Raw genomic sequence first — 21740 nt, 5'->3', positions numbered from 1 at the left:
AGATCCTGGACTAGCATTATTGTCATTATTTAGAGAACAAGTGGGACAAAATACTAAAGAATTGATAATAATTTTATTAACAGTAGTAAGAGTAATAATAGAAAGGAAGGGTGATTATCAAAGAAGTCTGGTATAAAGAAGTCTGGAATCTAGCTATTAATGATATGTTAACTTGCCATATTAAATGGAAAAAGGTTTGATAAGTAAAAATAATTTTGAAAATATTTGAAGGTCATTTATTGAATATGTCTTAATAAAAGGAAAGGGTTGCAAACCATCAGAAGAGTCAGTGCAGTTCTGGAAGGAAACTGTGAGTGGGGCAACCTGAATGAATAAATAATCTTATATTAACTGGCATGATTTGTTGGTCCTGGTGGAGGTAGCACTGTTATTCTTGTATTGTTTATTTATGTTTATTAATAGTGTTTAATTATGTTCATTACACTAATGTTAATTGTATTGTTTGTATAAGTTCATTTAATAACATTTATTTAAAAAACAACTTCGGGATTTGTTTCAAATGAGAAACAGAATATCAATGTTAATAAGTAAATGAATACCAATATGCTTGTATGCTAGATAGTGGTAGCCTACCAAGAAGTACAGTTCTTTAATTTACAAAGACTTATTATGTGTTTTCCTTAAACAGCCTGTCAGGAGGCAATCTCTAACCCCACCTCCACCCAACACAATTACATGGGAAGAATACATATCTGCCGAAAATGGAAAGTGAGTATAAATGCATATGATAACTACTGCTTTGTGTAACTAAGGTTACTTGCAAAATATTTAGAATATTTCACATTGTGAGGAACAAAAACACATTACACACATATAAATTTTGAATTGTTGAGTAAGAAGTCTAAGAAGTCTTTGTTTTAAAAAAATCTATTGCTATTTGTTACTTGCTTTTATGTACTGATTTATTTTCATTGGCACACTTTCTTTTGAAACATATTCAAGAAATTTCTGCAATGAGAATAGCCCCTCTGTCAGGATGCATGAAGTAACCAAAGAGCTTCAGCCCTTTGCCATTATTGGTATTTAAAAGTGCACACTTGTGAAACTTAATAATGTGTGAGACTGGCTGTCACAGGCAAGTTTCTTGTGTAAGAGGCTGTCCTTGGCTAACCTCATAAGTATGTGTTCAGTGCAAGCAGCAAATATGAACACATGAAACAATTTCTCCTACTTTTTACTCCAGGGGTGCACAACATTTTTTTCGAGTACTCTTAAGACCTGCATCAGGCGACACCAGGGGGTTTCCCTTGCTAGGGCTTGCAGAGCAAACAGTTCCTTTAAAAAAGAAATCAACATTATTTCCATTCACATCCAGTTCATTGACCAAGATCCAAAGACCTGTAGAATAAGTTTGCTTGGCTAATCATTGTGAGTGGCTGTTATCCAGTTTTATTCCTGTGTCTAGTAGACTCATTTAAATTAAAGATGTTAGAAATTAAATGAATAAAAATTAAATTTTGTATTGCCAACTATTATTTATTTATTTAAACTGTATTTATTTATTTATTTATTTATTTATTTAATGTTTTTATATGCTGTCCCCTTGCTACATAGCCTACATTAATGATGTTTTAATATATTGTAATGTGTATATTTTATATTGTTTTTTAATATGTTGCTTTGGACTGCCCAGAGAGCTTCGGCAGTTAGGTGGTATAGAAATGATATAATAAATAAATAAAGAACTTACATCCCATTCATTTCAATACTTTAGTCTCCATGTTACAATAGCATAATGTTTTTGAAATGTGTGAGGATTGTTTTTTCAAAGAAAAACAATACATTCCATGGAGTACACAAGTTTTTGGGCTTGTCTGAGCAGCTGTTCAGATTCTGGCCACTGATTCTTGGAGAGTACACTCTTTACTGTATGGAATCTTATATGGCTCAATTGTGTGTTTCTTTATTTCATTCTCCTTTTAAAATATTTTTGTTAATTACTTTCATCTTACAGACCTGCTTGTCTGTTTCAATTGCTGCTGTTTGAACCATTTCAATTTTTGTCAACTTCTGTCAACCTGCTTTCCAGCATGGCAGAAATGCATTCCAAATTCTCACTGTTTGTGTAACTTAGGTTTTCATTGACATTTTCTTTAACTAGAGCACCTCATTTGGGTAGAGAACTGGTCTGCAAAGAAAGCAAGAAAACATTTAAAGCCACAATAGCCATGAGTCAAGAATTTCCTCTAGGAATTGAATCGTAAGTCTGAACTGTCGGTTACAAAAGTTTGTGAAGGACATGTGATGAATTTGAAATATACTGCTGAATACAGAACTGTGCACAGAGTAGTGCTTACTCCAGAGTGTAATGTGCATTCTTGTCACAGGAAAACAGTTGTGGAATAGGAAAACAGATGTCTAGGAGAAAATTAGGATTCTGATCATTCTTATTGCATATTATATAGCAAGGTGGGTAAGCAAGATTGTAAAACCCTGTGTTATGTATTGTCAGTACAAGAAGTCCCAGAGTTACAAATGTCCAGGTTACAAACAACCCTTACTTACAAATGACTGGCCCCAAAGCCTATTATTTTTTAAAAATTCCTGCAGAAAATCATCATTGCCATAGAGAGAAAGGAAGTGAAAGGGGAGAAAGCGGGATCTCCAAATCATGCCTTCCTGCCTCATCCATCCAGAGAGGGAAATTGCTCTGGCATTTCCTTGCTGCAAAGAGGACATACTGGTGGGTTGGGGTGGGGGCTATAGATATTTGGGGTTTTTTTTTACTTTCACTGGAATTCTGCACCTCTAACCTTCCTGAATGTGTAGGGCCAACTATACACAATCCAACTTACATACAAATTCGGCTTAAAGATGCCTTTCTGTTTTCTCAGGAATGGAACTTGTTCATAACCTGAGGACTGCCTGTAGTTCCTATTGTTTTTGTTTTTGTCAAAAATCAAAGCACACAGATTCTGACGCTATTGGTGTGTAGTATACATTTTTTAAAAACAGTGGTCACATAATTTGGCATTAAATAGGGACTGCATGGAACAATGGTTTCCAAGAATTTTGGAAAATATACTTCATGTACCTGCAGTATACCCTATTGTAGAAGTAATCAGGTAGAACCACTGCACTTATAATCTGAAAAGTTATCCAGTTTACATGTTTTCTTTGAAGAGAGTAACTGAGGAAATTGGCACATAAGGAGCTGGGACAGAGTACGGGGTGAGCTCCTGTACACTGTCCCAGCTCCTGTCAGCCTTGCAGTTCGAAAGCATACAAATGCAAGTAGATAAAAAGGTACCACTTAGTAGGAAGGTAACAGTGTTCTGTGCACTTCGGAGTTTAGTCATGCTGGCCACATGACCACGGAAACTATCTGCGGACAAACGCTGGCTCCCTCGGCTAGGAAACAAATGAGCGCCACCCCCAAAAGTCAGACATGACTGGACTTTAGTGTCATGGGGAAACCTTTACCTTTTTAATGTAAAAATAGCAATATTTGGTCACTTGCTTTGGAGAAAGAGCTAGTTTTCTAAAGTGTTATAATGTTTTCCCATATTTTCTGTTTGTATTCCCTGACAACAACTACTTTTTTCATCCATTATGTAGTTTCTAAAGTGGAATTTTGGAAGACTGTTCTGTTGTTATGATTAGTAAGGAAAAGTTGTTAGTTTCAAAAGGAAACTCATTTTTTGGTTGGAGTTTTACAACTGGACTTCTTCATTAAATGACACTTTAATAGACTTTGGAAACTACAGTCTGAGCTGAGGGGAAATAATGGTTCTAAAATTTTAACAAACCAAAAGAAAGAAAATCTGGAAATCATTCTACTAGTTGCACTTGACTAGAAATGGACACATAATTGCATTGTGAGCAGCACTAGGTCAGAATTTACATGGGACTATTTATACATTGTACAAATACACTGGACATTATATTAGGTCAGAATGATCCAGTCTCATACATGCTATCAATGACAAAGTGTAATATCTTTCCTGAAATGTCTTTGCTCATTTGCTTGAGTCATTTGCAGTTATTTACTGTACATCACCTTTCCTCAGCTTACAATGTAATTGAATGTAAACCTTAAAGCAGCTAAGAAACCAAATTGTCACCTGTGTTCTTTTTTCAGATTGTTGAATGTTTTAGAAGTAATTGCACCCTTCAAGCACTTTAATAAACTGCGGGAATTTGTGCAGATGAAACTTCCACCAGGCTTTCCTGTAAAGTTAGGTGAGCTGTCAGTTTGGATTAATAATAATAATAATAATAATAATAATAATAATAATAATTCCCTCCCTTGTCAAGTACAAAATTTCTTACAGAAATATCTTGCTCTTTGGACTGAGAAATGTAGTGGTTTGCTACTCATGATTTAGGGGAATTATAGTCAAACACTGGAATGAAATAGATATTCTCTTTCATAGTGTACCAGCTGTCAAATTACACAATAACAGAAAATGAAGTTATTGCGGGAGTAGATGTGTGTGCCTTGGTTTGCACTACAAAGTAAGCCAGATTGGCTTATTTAAATCAATTCTGCATGCAGGGCACAATTTGCAAATTCACTGCTCAAGTATAACTTGTCATGTTGTTCAAATCTGGACAGGGAAACAACTCTCCAATAACCTTGCAACAGCTCATGGGTAATTAGTGTTGTTTCCCCTTATAATAAACCATGTCCCCTAAGTTTGAATTACACAACACATGAAATTGTACCCAGCATATGCCACACCTTAAATAAATCATAGTGGCTTGTTTTGATCAAGCAAACTGGCCCATTGTGTAGCCTGAAGTGAAACTAGGTAATCTGTGAACTGCAGTCATGCATCTCATGTAGTTTTAAAAGAATGCTATGAGACCGCAATCAGAATTGCATAGGGAAGATTGTTCTGGAACCCTGAGGAAAATCTTTGTCTCTCCAAGCTGCAATTCATTTCAGTGGCAACTTCACCCCTTGAGATGTGATGGATTTTTTTCTGAGGATTGTTTAAACCATGATATAGTTGGAAAGGATTAGCTACTGCATGTGGTTCAGTCATGGTACAGGGTTCTTCTTCATGGTCTCTGTACATCACATACACACTTTGCCGCACAGGGTAAGGCCTGGATTGGAGAAAAATTTGCACAGCTCAGTGTCATAGAGTGGGCAGGAGCCCTGCCCTGCCCCTTCTGGGGGCCTGGATTAAAAGGGGGTTCTTGCCCAGTCCCTCAGTTCCTTTTCGACTGCTCTTGCAGTCACTTCACTGAATCGGACCTTCTGCTGGTCCTTTTTTATTTACTAGCTCACACTTTCTTCTTCTTACTCTTCTTTCCCTAACCCCTCCCCTCAAAATGTTAATTTTTCTCTATTATTATCTCAACTGATATGAGGCTGCCCTCCCCAGCCTCTCGCGCTCTCTCTCACTCGCTTCTTGCTCCACGTGCTTGCTCTACTGCACATGGCCAGCCTGGCTTTCTGCTGTGCCGCATGAGCTGCTTCATTTCCACCAAGGTCGGCTACTCTTGGCTCCTCCTCTGCCTTGGTGAGGGCACATCAGTGATACCTGTGCTCACACTAACCACCTGATACTTATGCTTGGACAATGTGCCCTATGTGTTGCTGACTCCCCCACACTGGGGCTGAAGACCTCCCCTGAGGGACCACTGAAGATCTGCACTGAGGAACCACTGAAGATCTGCACTGAGGAACCACATGGCTGTTAGGAGGAGGCCTGCCACGCTGGCAGAGGTGCCATCTAGAACTTAGGTTGCTCCCCAGAAGAGGGACCTCCATGCCATCAAGACTGCTATTCTCTCCATGCACTCTGGATCCTGGGGTCTCCTTTGTGCCTGTAGTCCCAGATGAGAATTCCCAGGAGGTGTGTGCTTGACCCACAGCTATGGGCCGACTGCCAGCACTTGAATTGCTGTCACCATGCAATTCAGCCCCGCATGCACACAGTGCCCACCCGCTGTGCCTCTCATTTGCTGAGGGAACTACTGCAGGAGTCACCCCCACCAGCCGTGGGTCTTTCATCACTGCCCAAGGGACCCTGGGGACTTCCCTATTCCTCCCTCTCAGACTGGGGCACCTCTTCCTCCTGGTCTCTGGCCTCCTCTCTCTCAGACCACCAGTCCGACACCTCTGGCCCGATTGTTGTGGCTGCCACCTGCAAAGGAGGCCTTGCCCCATCTGGAGTGACTCTGACTTTTCAGAAGGCTCAGTGGCTGACCTTGCCTGCCCTAAGTTTCCTGTCATTGCCACTGCTGTGCTGCCAGTCACTGACCAGGACAGACTTACCTACCATGGAAATCTGAGGCACACCACCCACCGCCATCCTCAATCTCTCTCCCCGGGAGACGCAGGGTGCACATGCAAGCAGAAGGAGAGTGCCCCGTAGAGCAAGCCTGCCAACACGGGGGCCAGGACTGCTCCTGACATGATTGCCTGAGCGAGGCCCTCTCCACGTGACATTTCCACGCCCCTTCTTGCTGTGGGGTCACCCATGACACCAGCCCTGGCTCTCACCATCGGAACTGCCTCATCTCCTGCCATCTCTGGCCCAGCCCCGGCTTGGTCTCTGACTGCCCTTCTGGCTGTGCCCATGACTGAAGGGCCCACCACTGCTGCTCACGCAGCCCCCCCCCCCACCTTGACACAATTCATTCACTGTTTCCATGGATGCCACTCTGCTTCATGGGAGTCAGGTCTGAGTTTCTCCCACAGCTCGGTTTGGCTTTTCTCCCCAGCCTCTCCTTGCTCTCTCGAAGGCCAGCCCTCATGATAGGGCATGACCAGGTCTCTGAGCGGGAGGGGGAATAGATCACTGACTTTGTCCCCCACATGCGGATGACTCTGGCCTGCAGCCATCTCACCCAGCTGACCCTGTCTTTCACCCCCTGGCCCAGGAGATGTGCTATCAGTATCCATGCCATTGCTGCCTGCACTGTTACGCATGATGCAGCAGTTCTGGAAGGCCCCACTTATAGGTGACAAACAAGCATTCCGCTCCCTGTTCCAGCACGCCATGGCAATCACCATTATTGTGGAGTTGATGGCAGGAGATACCCTGCCCCTGCTCCCCTGGCCAGAGAACACTATCAGTATGTATTTTAAACATTTATTTCCTAATTCTGTAGAAAGCTAATCCATGTCAACCAGTGTGAAGTGCAGAAACAGGTAGGAGAAAGGCAAGAGGAGAAAAAGTCCTGTTGCTCTTGCCAAACTTGTCTGGGCCGCTGACAATGACACCCACACCAAATGGCTAAGTCACTTGAACTTATTTTCACTGGCTTATACTTCCCCACCCTAATCATACTACCTTTGCAGTCACTGCAGTTTGTTTTCCCCTTTTCTCTTTTAGTTTTTGCTGATCAAGATGTGAGAGCCACTTTGAAATGCCCAAGTGGCACATTGGAGCAGTTGTCACTGGTTCACCACCTGGGAATTATGGAATTTTTTAATCATTAAAAAAAAGTTTGGGTTTTTGGAGGTGTACAGGTATCTATTCCAAGTGTACCACCTTCCCTTTTCAATGTTCTGGATGGTGGTATAGGAACCACCACCATAGACATTGACAAACTAAGGCAACAAATAGATTCATTTATTGCACTGCTTCTCATTTGACAGCTGTCACACAGCTTGTCAAGTGAGAAGTGAAACTACAAGGGGGGGTCTTTAGTGATGAATGGGTATGATGGGTATACCATCTCCTTACCAGCAAGCCCTTCTAGGGGTTTATTTTGTTTGTTAGTACTTGACTTTGTTTGTAATATTTATATGCCGTCCTTTCGCAAAAGCCTTAGGACGGCTTACATAAATAAATAAGAATAATAATATAAAACATAATACAAATAAATTCCAGATCTACCCTGGCTGCAGATTAAAACATATATAGCCAATATTAAAAGTTATTAAAATACTGTTTGAATAAAAAGGTCTTGGCCTGGTACCGAAAAACAAATAACGACGGCACCAGGCGGACCTCTCTGGGGAGCGCGTTCCACAGATGGGGTGCCACTGCAGAGAAAGCCCTCCTCCGGGTACTTTGCCTCCTAATATCTTTCATGGAGGGTTCCCAGAGGAGAGCCCCTGCTGCTGATCTCAGGGGGCAGGAGGGCAAATATGGAAGAAGGCATTCCTTTAGGTATCCAGGTCCCAAGCCATTCTTCTTTGTGGTCTCTGTGCATCACACTTATGGACTGTGTACCTGCATGGGACCTGTTGTTGATAGATAAGCGTTTTGGGTGGGAACCCCATCCCCTTCCCCCAGTGCTATATAGAGGCAGGGATCCGGCCATTTTCTCCAGTTTTTCAAGTACCGCCTTGGGTGATTCAGATTTATTTACTTCCTAGCTCTCTTCATGACTTAAAATCTCTTTTTTACCTCAGCTCTCTTCAATAACTTTATCTTTTCATTTCTAAAATTTTCTAATCCTTTTCTAAATCCTATCTGAGTAACAAACTGAAGTGTGGATTGCAGAGGGTGTGAAAACAACAGACTGGTGTGAATTGCAAAGGGATAAGATACCTCAACTCTTTGAACTAGATAGCAAGGGGAAGCATTGCTGTACTGATGTATCGGATGTGTATTAGGAAATAAAGCCTCTGAGGTAGGGTATATAATGTATGTTTTCCTGTAGCACCTTTGAGACTCTGCTTTTGGCACGTACCCCATTAGTCTTCCTTTATTCTATAGTGCACTAGAATAAAGCTCCTTTGGCTCATATTCTTGTCTCAGACTCTGCTTTAAACATTAAAAAACCTGCCTTTCATATTTTACCTGGGAACAAAGAAAGACAGGCTTCCAACAGCAATATTGGAACCCGTTCCTGCAAGAGGATCTGTGGCCTACTTCCTCATCCATTCTGGCTCAGGGCGAACAACGTCTGCCATCCAGCAGCAACCAGTGTGCCCAGCACCACTGCTATGAGCATTGCCTTCACTGTCCACTCACTCCTCAACATCTTCCATCCCGGCAGACTATGCCTCCATTTTGGATGAGGCAGAATATGATGAACCAGCTTCTACATCACCAGAGGACATCATAACCACCCAAGGTCCAGGATCCCCCTCTGAAGACTTGGATCAATTCTCTGAGCAAGTCTTCTGGATGGTGACATCCCTCGGGTTGGAAACCCAGCAGCTAGCTGAACTGCCAATTGACCTAATTTACAATGTCATCCAAATGGAGGACTCTGTTCCAGTGGCCATTCTATTTGTGCCAACCCTTCCCAACGCCATGAAGAAGTCTTGAAACACAGGTGCTTAGACAGTCTATATTGAATTGAGGAGGGGACATCCCTTTCCTTCTGCATCACCCTCATCCAGACTTGGTGATTGTGGAGTCAGCTCAGGGATGCTCTCAGCATGAGCACTCAGTGCCTGCAGACAGAGAAGACTCCACTGGTGAAAGGAATATACGTGGTGATGGGACTTGAGTTGCGCATCTTGAATTACAAGGCTATGATGGTACACTACCAGGTGTTCCTATGGGAGAAAATGGTGGTGGGGGGGTGCCTCTTGCACAGCATCTCCCAGAACAACAATAGGAACTTACTAGAGTCTTCCAACCAGAAGCCCTGAGTTTCCCCAAGCAACAAGTAAATACAGCATGACATCATCTGGACTGTGCTTCAAGAGCACTAGTCGGCACTGTGGCAAAACATCACCATGCTTGGCTGAGGGCATCTGTGCTCCTGCAGGACACAAGGACTCTCAATAAGGATGTACTCTTTGACGGTGAGGGCATTTTTCAATACCCAGTTGGACAAGAAGTTGGACAGTGTCCCAAAAGTGAGAGCTATGATGCATAAGATGGGCTTCCCCTGGCACCCAGAGCACATAAGTGGCCATGGGGCCCATCTTATTTTCCTGGAAGGAGCCAGTCTTACAACCTGCCTTCACTCCAGCAGTGTCAGGACACCCCTCCTCACACTGAGCAACCCTCCAAAAAGAGGCTGGATACTGAGAGATAGTGCTGCTGACAACCCACCATCTGGACCAATATGGTTTGAAGGCTGCTTAACATAATACCTTCCCAAATGGGAAGGCATAGCATCAGACAGATGGGTACTCTCCATAAGGGAATTTGAGTACAACATTGAATTCGAATCCCTTCCACCATTGGGAACGTTATAGATTACCTTCCTGTTAGTCACCTTGGAAGAGGAGGTAGCCATACTTCAAGCAAAGGGAGCAATCCAAGTGGTTCCATCAACCAGAGGGGAGTCTACTCAAGATATTTCGCCATCCCTAAAAGGGACAGTGGCCTTCACCCCATTTTGGACCTTAGAACCATATTCCACACAAGAATTTCCACATGATTTCACTACAAACTATACTACCATTGCTAAGGTGAAGGGACTGTTTTACTTTGATCATTTTAAAAGATGCATATTTTCATATCACCATCCATCTGGACTATAGACATTTGTCCTTTTCCACATTGGGACAGAGACTTAGGAGTTCTGTGTTCTTCCATTTAGACTGGCCACCACCTTGAGTGTGTTTACAAAATGTATGGCCAAAGTCTGTGCTTACCTTCTGGTTCAAGGGATTAAAATTTTCCTGTATCTGGATGATTGACTGTTAACCATCTTATCCTAATCAGACACTACCTGTGCCCTGTTGCAAGAACTGGGTCTTTGTGTTCACAATGAAAAATCTGTCCTCTTTCCTATCTAGTCCATCTAGTACATTGGTGCAAGGCTGGACTTGATTACTTCCTTTTCAACCTCTCACAGGACAGAGCCATAACCTTATGTGGACCGGTTGTACGCCTCCAAACAGATGCCAGCTTTACTGCACTGCAAATGTAACACCCCCTGGGACTGATGGCAGCTACCATTTCAGTTGTGCAGCATGACCGCCTCCTCATGAGGCTGCTCCAGCTGTGGTTTTTGAGAGAGTTTCTTCCCAGCAAGACTCCAAACTGAAGTGCTTCATACTACATTTGGTATGGTCCAGTCTCACTTGGTGGACTATACCGCAAACGGTTTCAGCTGGTGTCCCTTTTGATCCAAAGACACTGCATCTGACCATAATGATGGACACTTTGCATAGGGAGGGGGAACTCATTGCACTGGCAAGATAGCACATGGGATATGGACAGTCAAGAGTGCACCAGGCATATGAACTTCCTGGAGCTTCTTATAGTATGAAAAACCCTGCTCTCTTTCCAACATTGCTCTATGAGCACCACATTCAGATAATTTCTGACAGTACCATCATGGCATTACTTAAACAAACAGGGTGGAACTTGTTTCATTCCACTAACAAGACTGCCCATACAGATTTGGGACTGGTGCTTAAAACACACTGTAATCCTCAGCAGTCCATCTAGAGGGGGTCTACAATGAGATAGCCAACAGATTAAGCACACAAGTAGGAACTGCACCCCGTGTTCCTGAAACAGCTATTTACAATATGGAGAAGCCCTTCTGTGGAACTGTTTGCAACACCAGCCAATGCAGTGTGCAACTGATACTGCTCTAGGGCAGGGATAGGCATAGGATCTCTCAGCAATGCATTCCTAAAATGGAAAGGAACTTTTTACATGTTCCTACCATTGCCACTCATAACAAAAATAGTGGCCAAGTTCTGGGGAGACCTTATGGATTGTACCCTAGTGACTCCATGGTAGCCACGGCAACCTTGGTTCATGGACCTCCTACTCCTGTCCAACAGGAACTACAGAAAACGTCCACTGCAGATGGACATAATATCTCAGGACAGATGACAAGTCCTTCACCCCAACATAGAGACATTACAACTAATGGCTTGGAAGATCATTGGGTAGATCCAAGAACACTTTTACAACCAGAAATACAGCAAATCCTTGATGCTGTGCTTAAAGCAATTATCAGGCACTCATATGAAGATTGGAAAAGAATTGAACATTTTGAAAACAGCAAGGATTCAACCCTAACATTTATCCTCCATCCACCAGATTCTCACCTTCTTGCACAGCCTTTAAGCCATTGCCAAGTTAGAATATACTTGGTGGTTATATCCTCCTTCCATGGGACGATTGACGGGTATTCAGTTTTTTCTCACCCTCTAGCCAAAAGATTTTTGTAAGGACTGCAGAACATATCACCACTGTCCTGATCAGGTGTGCTGGGATGAAGCCTTTAAGTGATGCTCCAGGCACCAACAAAGCCACTGTTGGTGTCTGCAGTAGCCAAATAACCTCTGACTACTGCAGAAATCCATCTGGTGTCCTGGAAAGTGGCTTTCCTTGTGGCTATTACATTAGAACGCTGGGCTAGCAAATCATGTGTCCTCTGGATTGACCCTCCATTCTTAACCTTCCACAAGGACAAGGCAGTACTCTGACCAGACCACTCCTTTCTCCTCAAAGTGGCATCCTTCTTCCACTTGAATCAAGATATTATCCTACCAGCTTTCTTCTCAGTACCATCTGGACCAATTAGACTACGCTCATGGGATGTACTCAGTGCCTTAGCCTTTTACAGCTTACACACCAAACCAATCCCCGAAACAAAGACTGTTTATTTCATATGCGGAACTTGCAAAAGAAAACCCTATAACACCTCAAAGACTGGCCCACTGGATGACAGAAACCATCAAACTAGCATACCAATTAGCCAGACTGGAACTTTCACAAAAACCAAAAGCCCACTCAATCAGAGCAATGGCAACAGTGATAAATGCTGGTGTCCTGGTGGAGGACCTGTGCAAAACAATGACATGGTCCAAGCCATCCACATTTATCCAGCCCTACCATCTTCCAGGGTATTAAGTTTCCAGATTCTTTTCTTCTTTATTGAAGAAGGTGACAACTTTGGCCCTTCTCTAGTCATCTGGCACTTCCCCTGTCCTCCATGATTTCTGCAAGATTAAATAGACAGTGTTTCTGAGAGTTCTTCCAGCTTCACTGTTACTCTAGGATGGATTTCCGCATTTGCCTGTTGATCTCAACCTGCCATCCTGCCCCTTCAGCTTGTACTTCCCCTGCATCAGGAAGGTCATATAGCTTTTGGGAGAAGACTGAGCCAAAGTAGGAATTGGATACTTCTGCCTTTTCTTTGTCATCTGTTTTCTTTTTGGCATCCACTTGAGTAGTTGGATCCTCCATTTCTTTCCTCTGTCTTTTATTATGGATATATCTAAAGGTTTCTTTGTTGCATTTAGCATCCTTTGCTAGCTACAATTCATCCCTAGCAGAACCTTCCTGATGCCATCAATTGCATGCTACCTGTTTTACTTTTCCTTTGTAGCCTGGCATTCCTTCTGCTTCCTATACATGACCTTTTTTTGTTTTCAGATCATCCCTAAGCTTTTTATGAAGCCACAATGTTTCCTTGTTCTCTTTTCTCTTGTTGGAATTGTTTATAATTGTGCCTTTAAAATTTCCTTTTTTAAAATATTCCCACCCTTCTTGGACAACTTTGACAGGGGCATATAAAGCTATGAAATAAGGTCCAAGCAAACTAGAGCAGTAGTAACTAGGATCAGCCTCCTCTCTTGCTTGCTTGCTCTCACACACACATAGCATAGTGACTGCCCAGAGGACTTCCTGTCTGAATTTGGTGGTGTAGAATTAAAGAAAATGGCTGACAATATTTTAAGGTTGTAGGGACTTTCGCAAACTGTTCTCAAAAGATGGGGTGGGCCTTGGAGAATGAATATATATTTGATATCTTTCTGCCTCTCTTTTCTGGGGAGCCCTTCCAAGCCAACTTAAAATAAAGGTTAGACAATTGACAACATACTAAAAAAACAAATAATTTACACGGGTCCAACAAAATAGTGTTTGTAGGAATAAATAAAATGCTTAGGGTTTGCTTAGGCAGATATAATTTCACATGTGTGGGGCTGCTACCAAGAGGATCCTATCTCTGGTAGCTGCCAGCGCAGTCAACCTTAGTGGCAGCTCTGAGAGCAGGGCCTCCAAAGCTAATCTACAGATATACAAGGTCTTTCACATAACTGGGTTGCATGTCATCTATGATTTTCAAACTTAGTAGCAACATGTTAAATTCATCCTTTAAAAGAGCCTTCTGTGAAACTAGCACACTCTGAACTATTCATTGCCCATGCTGACTGGGTCTGTTGGGATTTACCTGGAAACAGCTGGAAGTACCAGGTTGGGAAAAGCAGCTTTAAATGAATGGGAGCAATTTTAAATGAATGGGTAGCCAGTGCAATAATGCAAAGTTTGGTGTGTTGTTATTAACACACACAGCCTCCACATGCATTTTGGTAGCTGAATTTTTGCAGCCGCTGTGGTTTCTAGAACCAGTCTTTCCTAACTGAGCATTCTCCAGATGTTGGCCTACAACACACTTCAGACCCAGCAAACATAGTCAGTGGTGAAGGGGTGACGGAAATTGTAGTGCAAAACTTCTGAAAGTCATCAGGTTGGTGATGTCTTCAAATCCATTTGTCTGTACAGAGCATTACAGTAGTCTATTCTAGACTTAACCAGTATGTGTATAACTTAGGCAGCATCTGCTTGCTGCAGGAAGCATTGCATTTGATGCACCAGTGCAAATTGTTAAAAGGAAGTCCAGGCCACTGAGGTCACGCCTGAGGTCACCTGTGCATCCATAAATAATTGGCAGCAGGAGTATCACCAAAAATTATACCTGAGTATTCAGGCAACGGGGGGGGGGGGGAGGTTACCACATTCAAAAGAAGGTGCCGATCTTATACAGAATTGCTCTTTCTGATACTTCTGTCTCCTCTGAATTTTCAGTTGATTTGCCATATTCCATCCCAGAACTGCCTTCAGATAGCTGCTTAACGCTTCCTTCTTGGGATTACCAGATGGAAGTAAGAGGTCAAACCATGCATGTCTGCATATTGGTGAAACTCCAGCCCAAATATCTGCATAAACTCTTCCAGCATTTGCATGTACCTGTTAACAATTATTGGAGACAGGCAGGAAACTTTTGGTACTCCATGGCCAATATCCACGGGGTGAAAAGTAGTCTTAAAACTCCATCTTCCATACTGGACCATAGCATTTCCCTCAAGCTCTACTCTGGCAAGGTGGTCCTGAAAGATCCCGTGAATGTGGTAGGGCAGGAGAATTCTTTTCTAAAGACACAATGTCTCATACTGCAGTTCATTGAATCAAATCAATGCTTTTGCTCTGTTCCTCCTAGATATACCTGTGTTTCCAACCATCACAGCCACTGTGACTTTTCAGGAGTTTCGTTATGACGAATTTGATGAATCAATCTTCACAATTCCTGATGACTACAAGGAGGACCCTAGCCGTTTTCCTGATCTCTAATGTAACTGGAAACCTAGCTGTGAATAAAGAATACCAGCATGCCACAAAAGGAGAGGATGCAGATAGCCCACAGACACCTGATAGTGGGTGGAACTGGAAGGGATAAAACTTAAATTAATTCAGAAAGGGAACACTGAGTGAAGCTCAATCAGTTGTACAATATCAAGAGCATCCATCTAGTGTCTAAATGACAGCAGGTGTCCTGGTGTGTCACATGCATTTATACATCCAGACCTGCAAGCATGGTTGCCTGGCACCTCAGTGATGAGCCCTCCTCCTTCCAAACATACTTACATAACAGCTATAAAGACTGTAATTTGTTTTTAAATTTTTTACGTTTCTTGGTAATAAAAAGCACTCTTGGACCATAACATTAATAACTAAAATGTCTTACCTGGCTGGTGGCCATTCAAAGCATCTGTGTTATTCAAGATGCCCTCATAACCTCCCTTTAAGCTTTGTTTTCATTAATTGTAAATTCTGTAATATTCCATCAATTGAACATCAGCTGAGCATATAGTAAAGAGAAATTAATTTTATGTAGATAATGAACCAAATGGTAGCCACTTAAACAGTTGCATTTACCTTATTGCAATACATTTCGGAACTAGAGAATTCACTCTGCAGGGAATAAGGTACCTCCTTTAGCACCTTAGTGCAATTCATTGTGGTGCTATTCATATTTTCCCAAACTGTTAATTTCTCCATTCTCCATTTATTAATCTCATGAAATTTGCTGATGCTATTTTTTCAAGCTGGTTGGAAATTTCCTTTCTGTGCATGTTGGAGAGCATGCTTGGAGACTTTTCATTAGTCTACAAGTTGAATCACTGACATTGACCTGGTTCAAGCAAGCTGTAACACATAATCACAACCATCCCCAGCCATGGCTTTTTTTTTACTATCCAAACCTGGATAGCATGTCATCTTTGAGGGAGAAACAACCTTCATATAACCAATGGGCTTTGTTGGCTTGTTTGAGGGTTGCTTCCTTCTCAAAGGAGCCATGTTTACTGTGTTTGGATGATAAACGTATTTCTATCCTGCATGCATTGCAGCTTAAGCAAACTCCTGTGGCTTCCTCCCCCCCCCCCCCCCCATACTGTTTGTGCAAACCAGTCCATTCTTTTTGGGTTTATCTAATCTATACCCATCAAGCACACTCACCCTATATTGATGTGCAGATGCACTTGGGAATATATTTAATATATGCAGTTATATTACAGAAACAATCTCAGAGCTTTAGATTTTTTTCCTAATAAAAATCTAGGATAAATGAATAAGGCTTACAATGAATAAAAGAAAAAATGTGCAAGAATAATCAGGGTGTTCCCAGCATGGGTAGCTACAGAAAGAAGAATGGTTTTTGTTTTATTTCCCCCCAGATGGGTTTTTAAAAATTAGGATCTTCACATGGTTCCAGTGTATGAAACTTGAAGATAACCTAGCCTTTTTGCTTTACTGGAAAGAATGTGTCCAAAATTGTCGGTACTTAACGATCATTTGTATTCAGAGGTTTAGCTTCCGGTGATGTGTAAATGTACAAAAATGTAAATATTTTCAGAAGTATATTCTTTGTGCAACCTAGTCAATCTTTTTTTCTGGAAACTGCTCAAGTCACTTTCAGACTTGAAGAAAACCACCATGCTGGGTAACACACCCAGTGCTGGCGATAACTTGGAATGTGAAATAAGGTGAGGTGGGTCCCGGCACTCAAAATCGGTGAGCCGCATAAGCTTTGTTAGGAAAAAGATACAGTAGTCCCACTTGCTATAATGTATGATGGGAGAATTCTTGGGCCCAATTCCAGAAATATGGTAAATTTATTCAAAGCTCCAACCTTAACTAATCTTGACAGTAAAAACTGTGTGAACCCTTGACTGACTGTACTGTTGTGGTTGCCATATTATTGGAAGTACAATTTTGTTACCAATATCCATTATGAGAGATGCAACTTTTCCATGTAAACAGATAATGAAACAGATACATGCAGAAATGTTTTGTCAGTTACTGTTTCCTCTGCTAGTTGATTCTAGGAGGTGGCATGGGCTTTGAACGCCTGACACTGTAGATTGAATCCAGCTGACCCCATTTACTGATGGAACTGGAGGCCAGGGGGACTCTCTAAAGTGGATTTGTGGTGGAGGGAGAGAAAAAGTGCTGTTGTGTGAGTGGAAGTCTGTTCACATGATGTTAGATCTTGCCCTTTGTTTTATTAGTCCTGTAGGTACCTCATAAAATACAGAGATGCTTTATAGGAATTTACAGTTCTGTTCTTACATGAATGAATGACAAGCAGTATGCAGTTAGGTGATGGCCACCAAACTGTGGGAATATGCAACTGGTCATTTCCTAAATCTAAAATTATTGGGTAAATAATGCCAAAGTTGTCTTTCATAGAGATCTACAAAAATAAATATTGACCGAAGAGTTGTCAGAATAGTGTCTAGCAAATAGGTCTCTGCTCAAAGTGGTTAGACAGAAAGTGTTGGATCCTGCCTTTGTCATGCTTAGCGTAGAACACTGAAGTGCATAGGACTTAACTTGGTTGTGGCTAAATTGTTACATTGATTTCAGTAGGTCTACTCTAAGCATAGGCAAGGTTGGATCCAACCCAATGGAAATACTTGTCCTCTTTGGTAAAGGCATAATACTGGTTTAGTAAATTCTGTTTAGAAAAGAGATTAATCTTAACTTGAACTTGATGGATAAAAATGTAAGAGGTGCTGCAACATCTCTGAGCACATTTGTGAGCTCTCAGAAATTCTAGTCTATTTGCACCCCAAAAAAGAGGGGAGCCTTACCAGCTGTGATAGATGTTTAAAAATGCAATTTATATTGTATTTCATCACATCTTAAAATGTGTAGCTATATGGAGTGTTTTGTTACAATAGTAAGTTTCAGGAAAAATTGGTGCCCACAGCAGCTGGTCTGTCCAAGGCCAGATGCATTTAAAAAATTCTTGTATGCATAGAGCTTTTAGTTCAGGAACTTGTGACAGTGATCCATGCAACTAAAAATAACGTTCATGTATATTTACTCTCTTTGTAATAAATGGGAAATCCCAGTAAAGGGGGCTCTATGCATGCAGGTACATTCCTTCACTTAGAGCAAATTCTAGATTAGAAAGTCTTAGATCTGAAATTTTGATGGTAATGAATTGGCATGAATGAAGCAAACTTGTTTAGCACCTAATAGTGCAAGACTTCACAGCACTTGTGGCTCCTTGTTCTTTTCTGATGTAGCAAAGTCACAATTAGGTAACTCCTGGTTAGCATTTTGCACTTCATAATTTTTCTTTAAATGCATTCTCACTGGCTGGAAAGAAAATATTATGTCCTGGAGATCTGTGGAATCATTTTCAAGGATTTGCATCTCCTTGGATATGGGATTGCATTACAAAGAAAAGTCCATGCAACAATGTGTAAACTACCACAGGAGGGGTCAGGTTCAAGTCCTTTTTCTATGCTTCTAAGTTCACGTAGCTGAAGTTTGCATTTTTGGGAAGCAATTTGTATTCCAAATATTTTGGACAGATTAAGGATGGATAAGTTAAACTCACTATTCTAGCAAAATCTAGCAAAAGTATCTTGATAAACATAAATGATGAATCTTTTTAAGGAATTCCAGAAACTCTTCCTTAACTAAACTCACTTTTACTGGTCTTCCAAGTAATTGCTTTAATTCATGGCAAAGGGAAATAATCTTTCTTTCCAAGCAGCATACTTTTCAGTTACCTTATTAAGTCTGAAATGACAATTCATGGATATATAGCAATTTGTATCAAATAGTACACCTGTGGATATCAGTTTGTGCTGGAAACCCACCATAAGTTGAAGCATAATATATTCAAAAAGTCAATTTATAAATATATACTTGGATTTGATTCATTAAAGATAATTACATTATTTAAACTTTATTAACTAACTTCCTATAATGCTGCAGTTTTTCTTTTGAAAGTTTATAATTGTGGAAACTTAAATGTCATTTTTTGTATATTTTCCTGTGTTTGTCTAATCTAGCTCACCTTCACTAATAGGGGTTTTTGTTTTTGTTCTGGTTGCACCACTTAGAATTAAGACCAAAAGATACTGTTTGCTTTTAAAATGGAACATATGGACATTTTAAAATCTATACGCTACCATGTGTGGACACTTCCTCCATATTAGAGGAAGTTTAAGAATTACAAAAAAAGCTGTTACAGTGTACCACTTTCACAAGAACATTTTATTGGTCAGTTTTTCAATAAAATCCTCAATTTTCAGTGCATTTGTGTTCAGTCTCTTCAAGTGGAAAGCCAAAGATCTCTTAAAATTGAAATATTTAAATTATGCCTTGGAAATTCACTGTATTCAGCACACTTCTTAACCAAGTAAGAAATGCAGCTGTGTCAATGCTAGTACCAGGCCAAAGCTAGTCACATTCTTTTTAGCAGCAACCTGATCATGTTGTGTGAAATCAACAGAACTGGTTTATTCGATGCTTTTGAAAAACATAGTGACATTACATTTTCTGTGGAGCCCTGGAGGGTATCCAGACACTTCTGTACTTGCTCTACTCCCACCCAGAAATTTGGCTTGAGTTACCCCCAAAATCTTTTGCAGGCAAACAGAGAAGGGGGAGGGGACAATTTCTTCCAAATTTTTCCAACCGCACTGGAATAAGAACACAGTCTGGTGCATATTTCTCATTCCCTGCTTCCCATTAACCCTTGCCTTCATTCCACTACTCCGTACACCCAAAAATCCGCTTGTAAACATCCAAGCTTTTGGGCTTAGGAACTGGTTACCTGAAGGAGCGTCTCCTTCTATATGTGCCTGCCTGCCCCTTAAGATCTCCAAGAACCATCCTATAGAGAGGAGGAGGACTACCCAGAGAAGGACCCTCTCTGTGGTGGCACCCTGCAGATTGTGGAATATGCTCCCCAGAGAGGGTCACCTGATGCCATCACTTTATTCATTTTGGCGCCAGGCTAAAACCTTTTTGTTTCCCTATGTTTTAATGTTTGACTGTTTTTAATATGGGTTTTATTGTTGATTGGTTAAGAATTTGATTAGGATGCTGTGTTTTATTCTATTTTGTCTTATTGTTAAACCATCCCAAGACTACGGTAAGGGACCATCCATTTTTTAAAAAAATAATAGTATTGTTACCATTTTAAAACTGTTTGAAGCCAGAAATCCTTACAGATCTACAGTATATCATGTAACTGTTTCTGATTAGCTCCAAACTAGATGATTCCATCCCTGAGTGTTGCATTAGGAAGTATGGGAATGGTCTGTAGTTCTCTTAGAACTGTCATCTTTGCTTCTGATTGCAGTTGCAGAAATGAGTTTTCCACTCATATTTATGTCTAGAGTCCTGAACTCTAGAGTTCAACACCAGATCATCTTTTATAAGACTCCTGGAAGTTAGCTAATACAAGTGCTCTGTGTTCTTCTCATACGCATATGGAAGGAACCAATTTCTGCATGAATTCTGTAATGATGTGAAGCTTGTGCCAATATGGCACTTTATATCCATTGAACTTTTACAAAAGGCCTTTGTTCCAAGGGAGTTACAGACTATTGTCACAAGAGCCAACAGGAAGGATATGCACTATTACACAGTGATACTACAGGGCTGTAGCAAAGGCTACAGAGAGAAGTTGATCCTTGAGTGATTGTGGCATTGGAGTTCTAGGACACAGTCCTAGGCATAGGAGCAACGACAGAGAAAGCAGAGCAGCAGACTGCTAAATGGAATGGAGCTGGATAATGTTAAATCACAGAAATGTTTCTGTGGCAAGGGTCTACACACTTTTGAAGGCAAGGCTGAGAACTACTGTTCCTTGTTAGCTGAATGTACAAATACATGTACCTTGGAGTGGGGAAGAGGTGTGTGTTCATGATGTTTATACGGAAACATCAGTTGGATTGCTTTCACACCAGTACTCATGTACTCCAGAGATCATTACATCTTTGGCTTTTGGAGGGTAGAGGATGAATCTTTGCAAAACTGAAGCTCAATAGTTGGGCCAGAGTCTCAGCCCAACCTCCACATAGGGTTGTTGTAGGAATAAGAATGAGAGCAAAGGAAAGAAAATGTCAGCAGCTTTGAGATCTTTGTTAAAAAAAGAAAACAGCAGGATATAAATTAACATAAATTAATCATTATCTCAGTCTAACAAATATATCCACTTGATAGGAAGAATTTACACACAGCCTTAAAGAATTAAGACTAACTCCATAATATGATTCCAGAGCTTAATACTGGTTTGTAACCCAGAGTGAGCCCTATGGACTGTTATGCTAATCCCACAGCCTACTTAAAAGAAACACATGCCATCAATGCATGGCTACCATGAGCTGCAAGACCACAGACTCCCATCTGTAAGGGACCCACTGCACAAACTGCTACCCTAGTCACACACTTAATGGAACTGTTCCAGACTATGAGAAACTATGATTTGTTTAAGGTGTTTGTATGTTGGCTACAGTTTATCTACACTTGGCTCAGGTCTAGCAGATCAGAGATTGG

The 21740-nt window shown here is 41.2% G+C and overlaps 1 protein-coding gene across 1 annotated transcript in view; it reads left to right on the top strand.

Moving 5' to 3' along the window:
* Nucleotides 1-19485, top strand: part of ANKRD13C (ankyrin repeat domain 13C) — a 78472-nt gene extending 58987 nt beyond the window's left edge. Inside the window, exons 10-13 of the mRNA XM_044440712.1 lie at nt 650-729; nt 2123-2221; nt 4103-4203; nt 15091-19485. Of these exons, the coding sequence (XP_044296647.1) occupies nt 650-729; nt 2123-2221; nt 4103-4203; nt 15091-15221 (411 nt within the window). The 3' untranslated portion in view covers nt 15222-19485. The remainder of the gene's footprint in view (nt 1-649; nt 730-2122; nt 2222-4102; nt 4204-15090) is intronic.
* Nucleotides 19486-21740: the final 2255 nt, after the last annotated feature.

Source organism: Varanus komodoensis, unplaced genomic scaffold (genome assembly GCF_004798865.1).
Source record: "Varanus komodoensis strain SLA01 unplaced genomic scaffold, ASM479886v1 scaffold1, whole genome shotgun sequence".
NCBI classification, from domain to species: Eukaryota; Metazoa; Chordata; class Lepidosauria; order Squamata; family Varanidae; genus Varanus; species Varanus komodoensis.
This window is presented reverse-complemented; position numbering and strand designations above follow the sequence as displayed.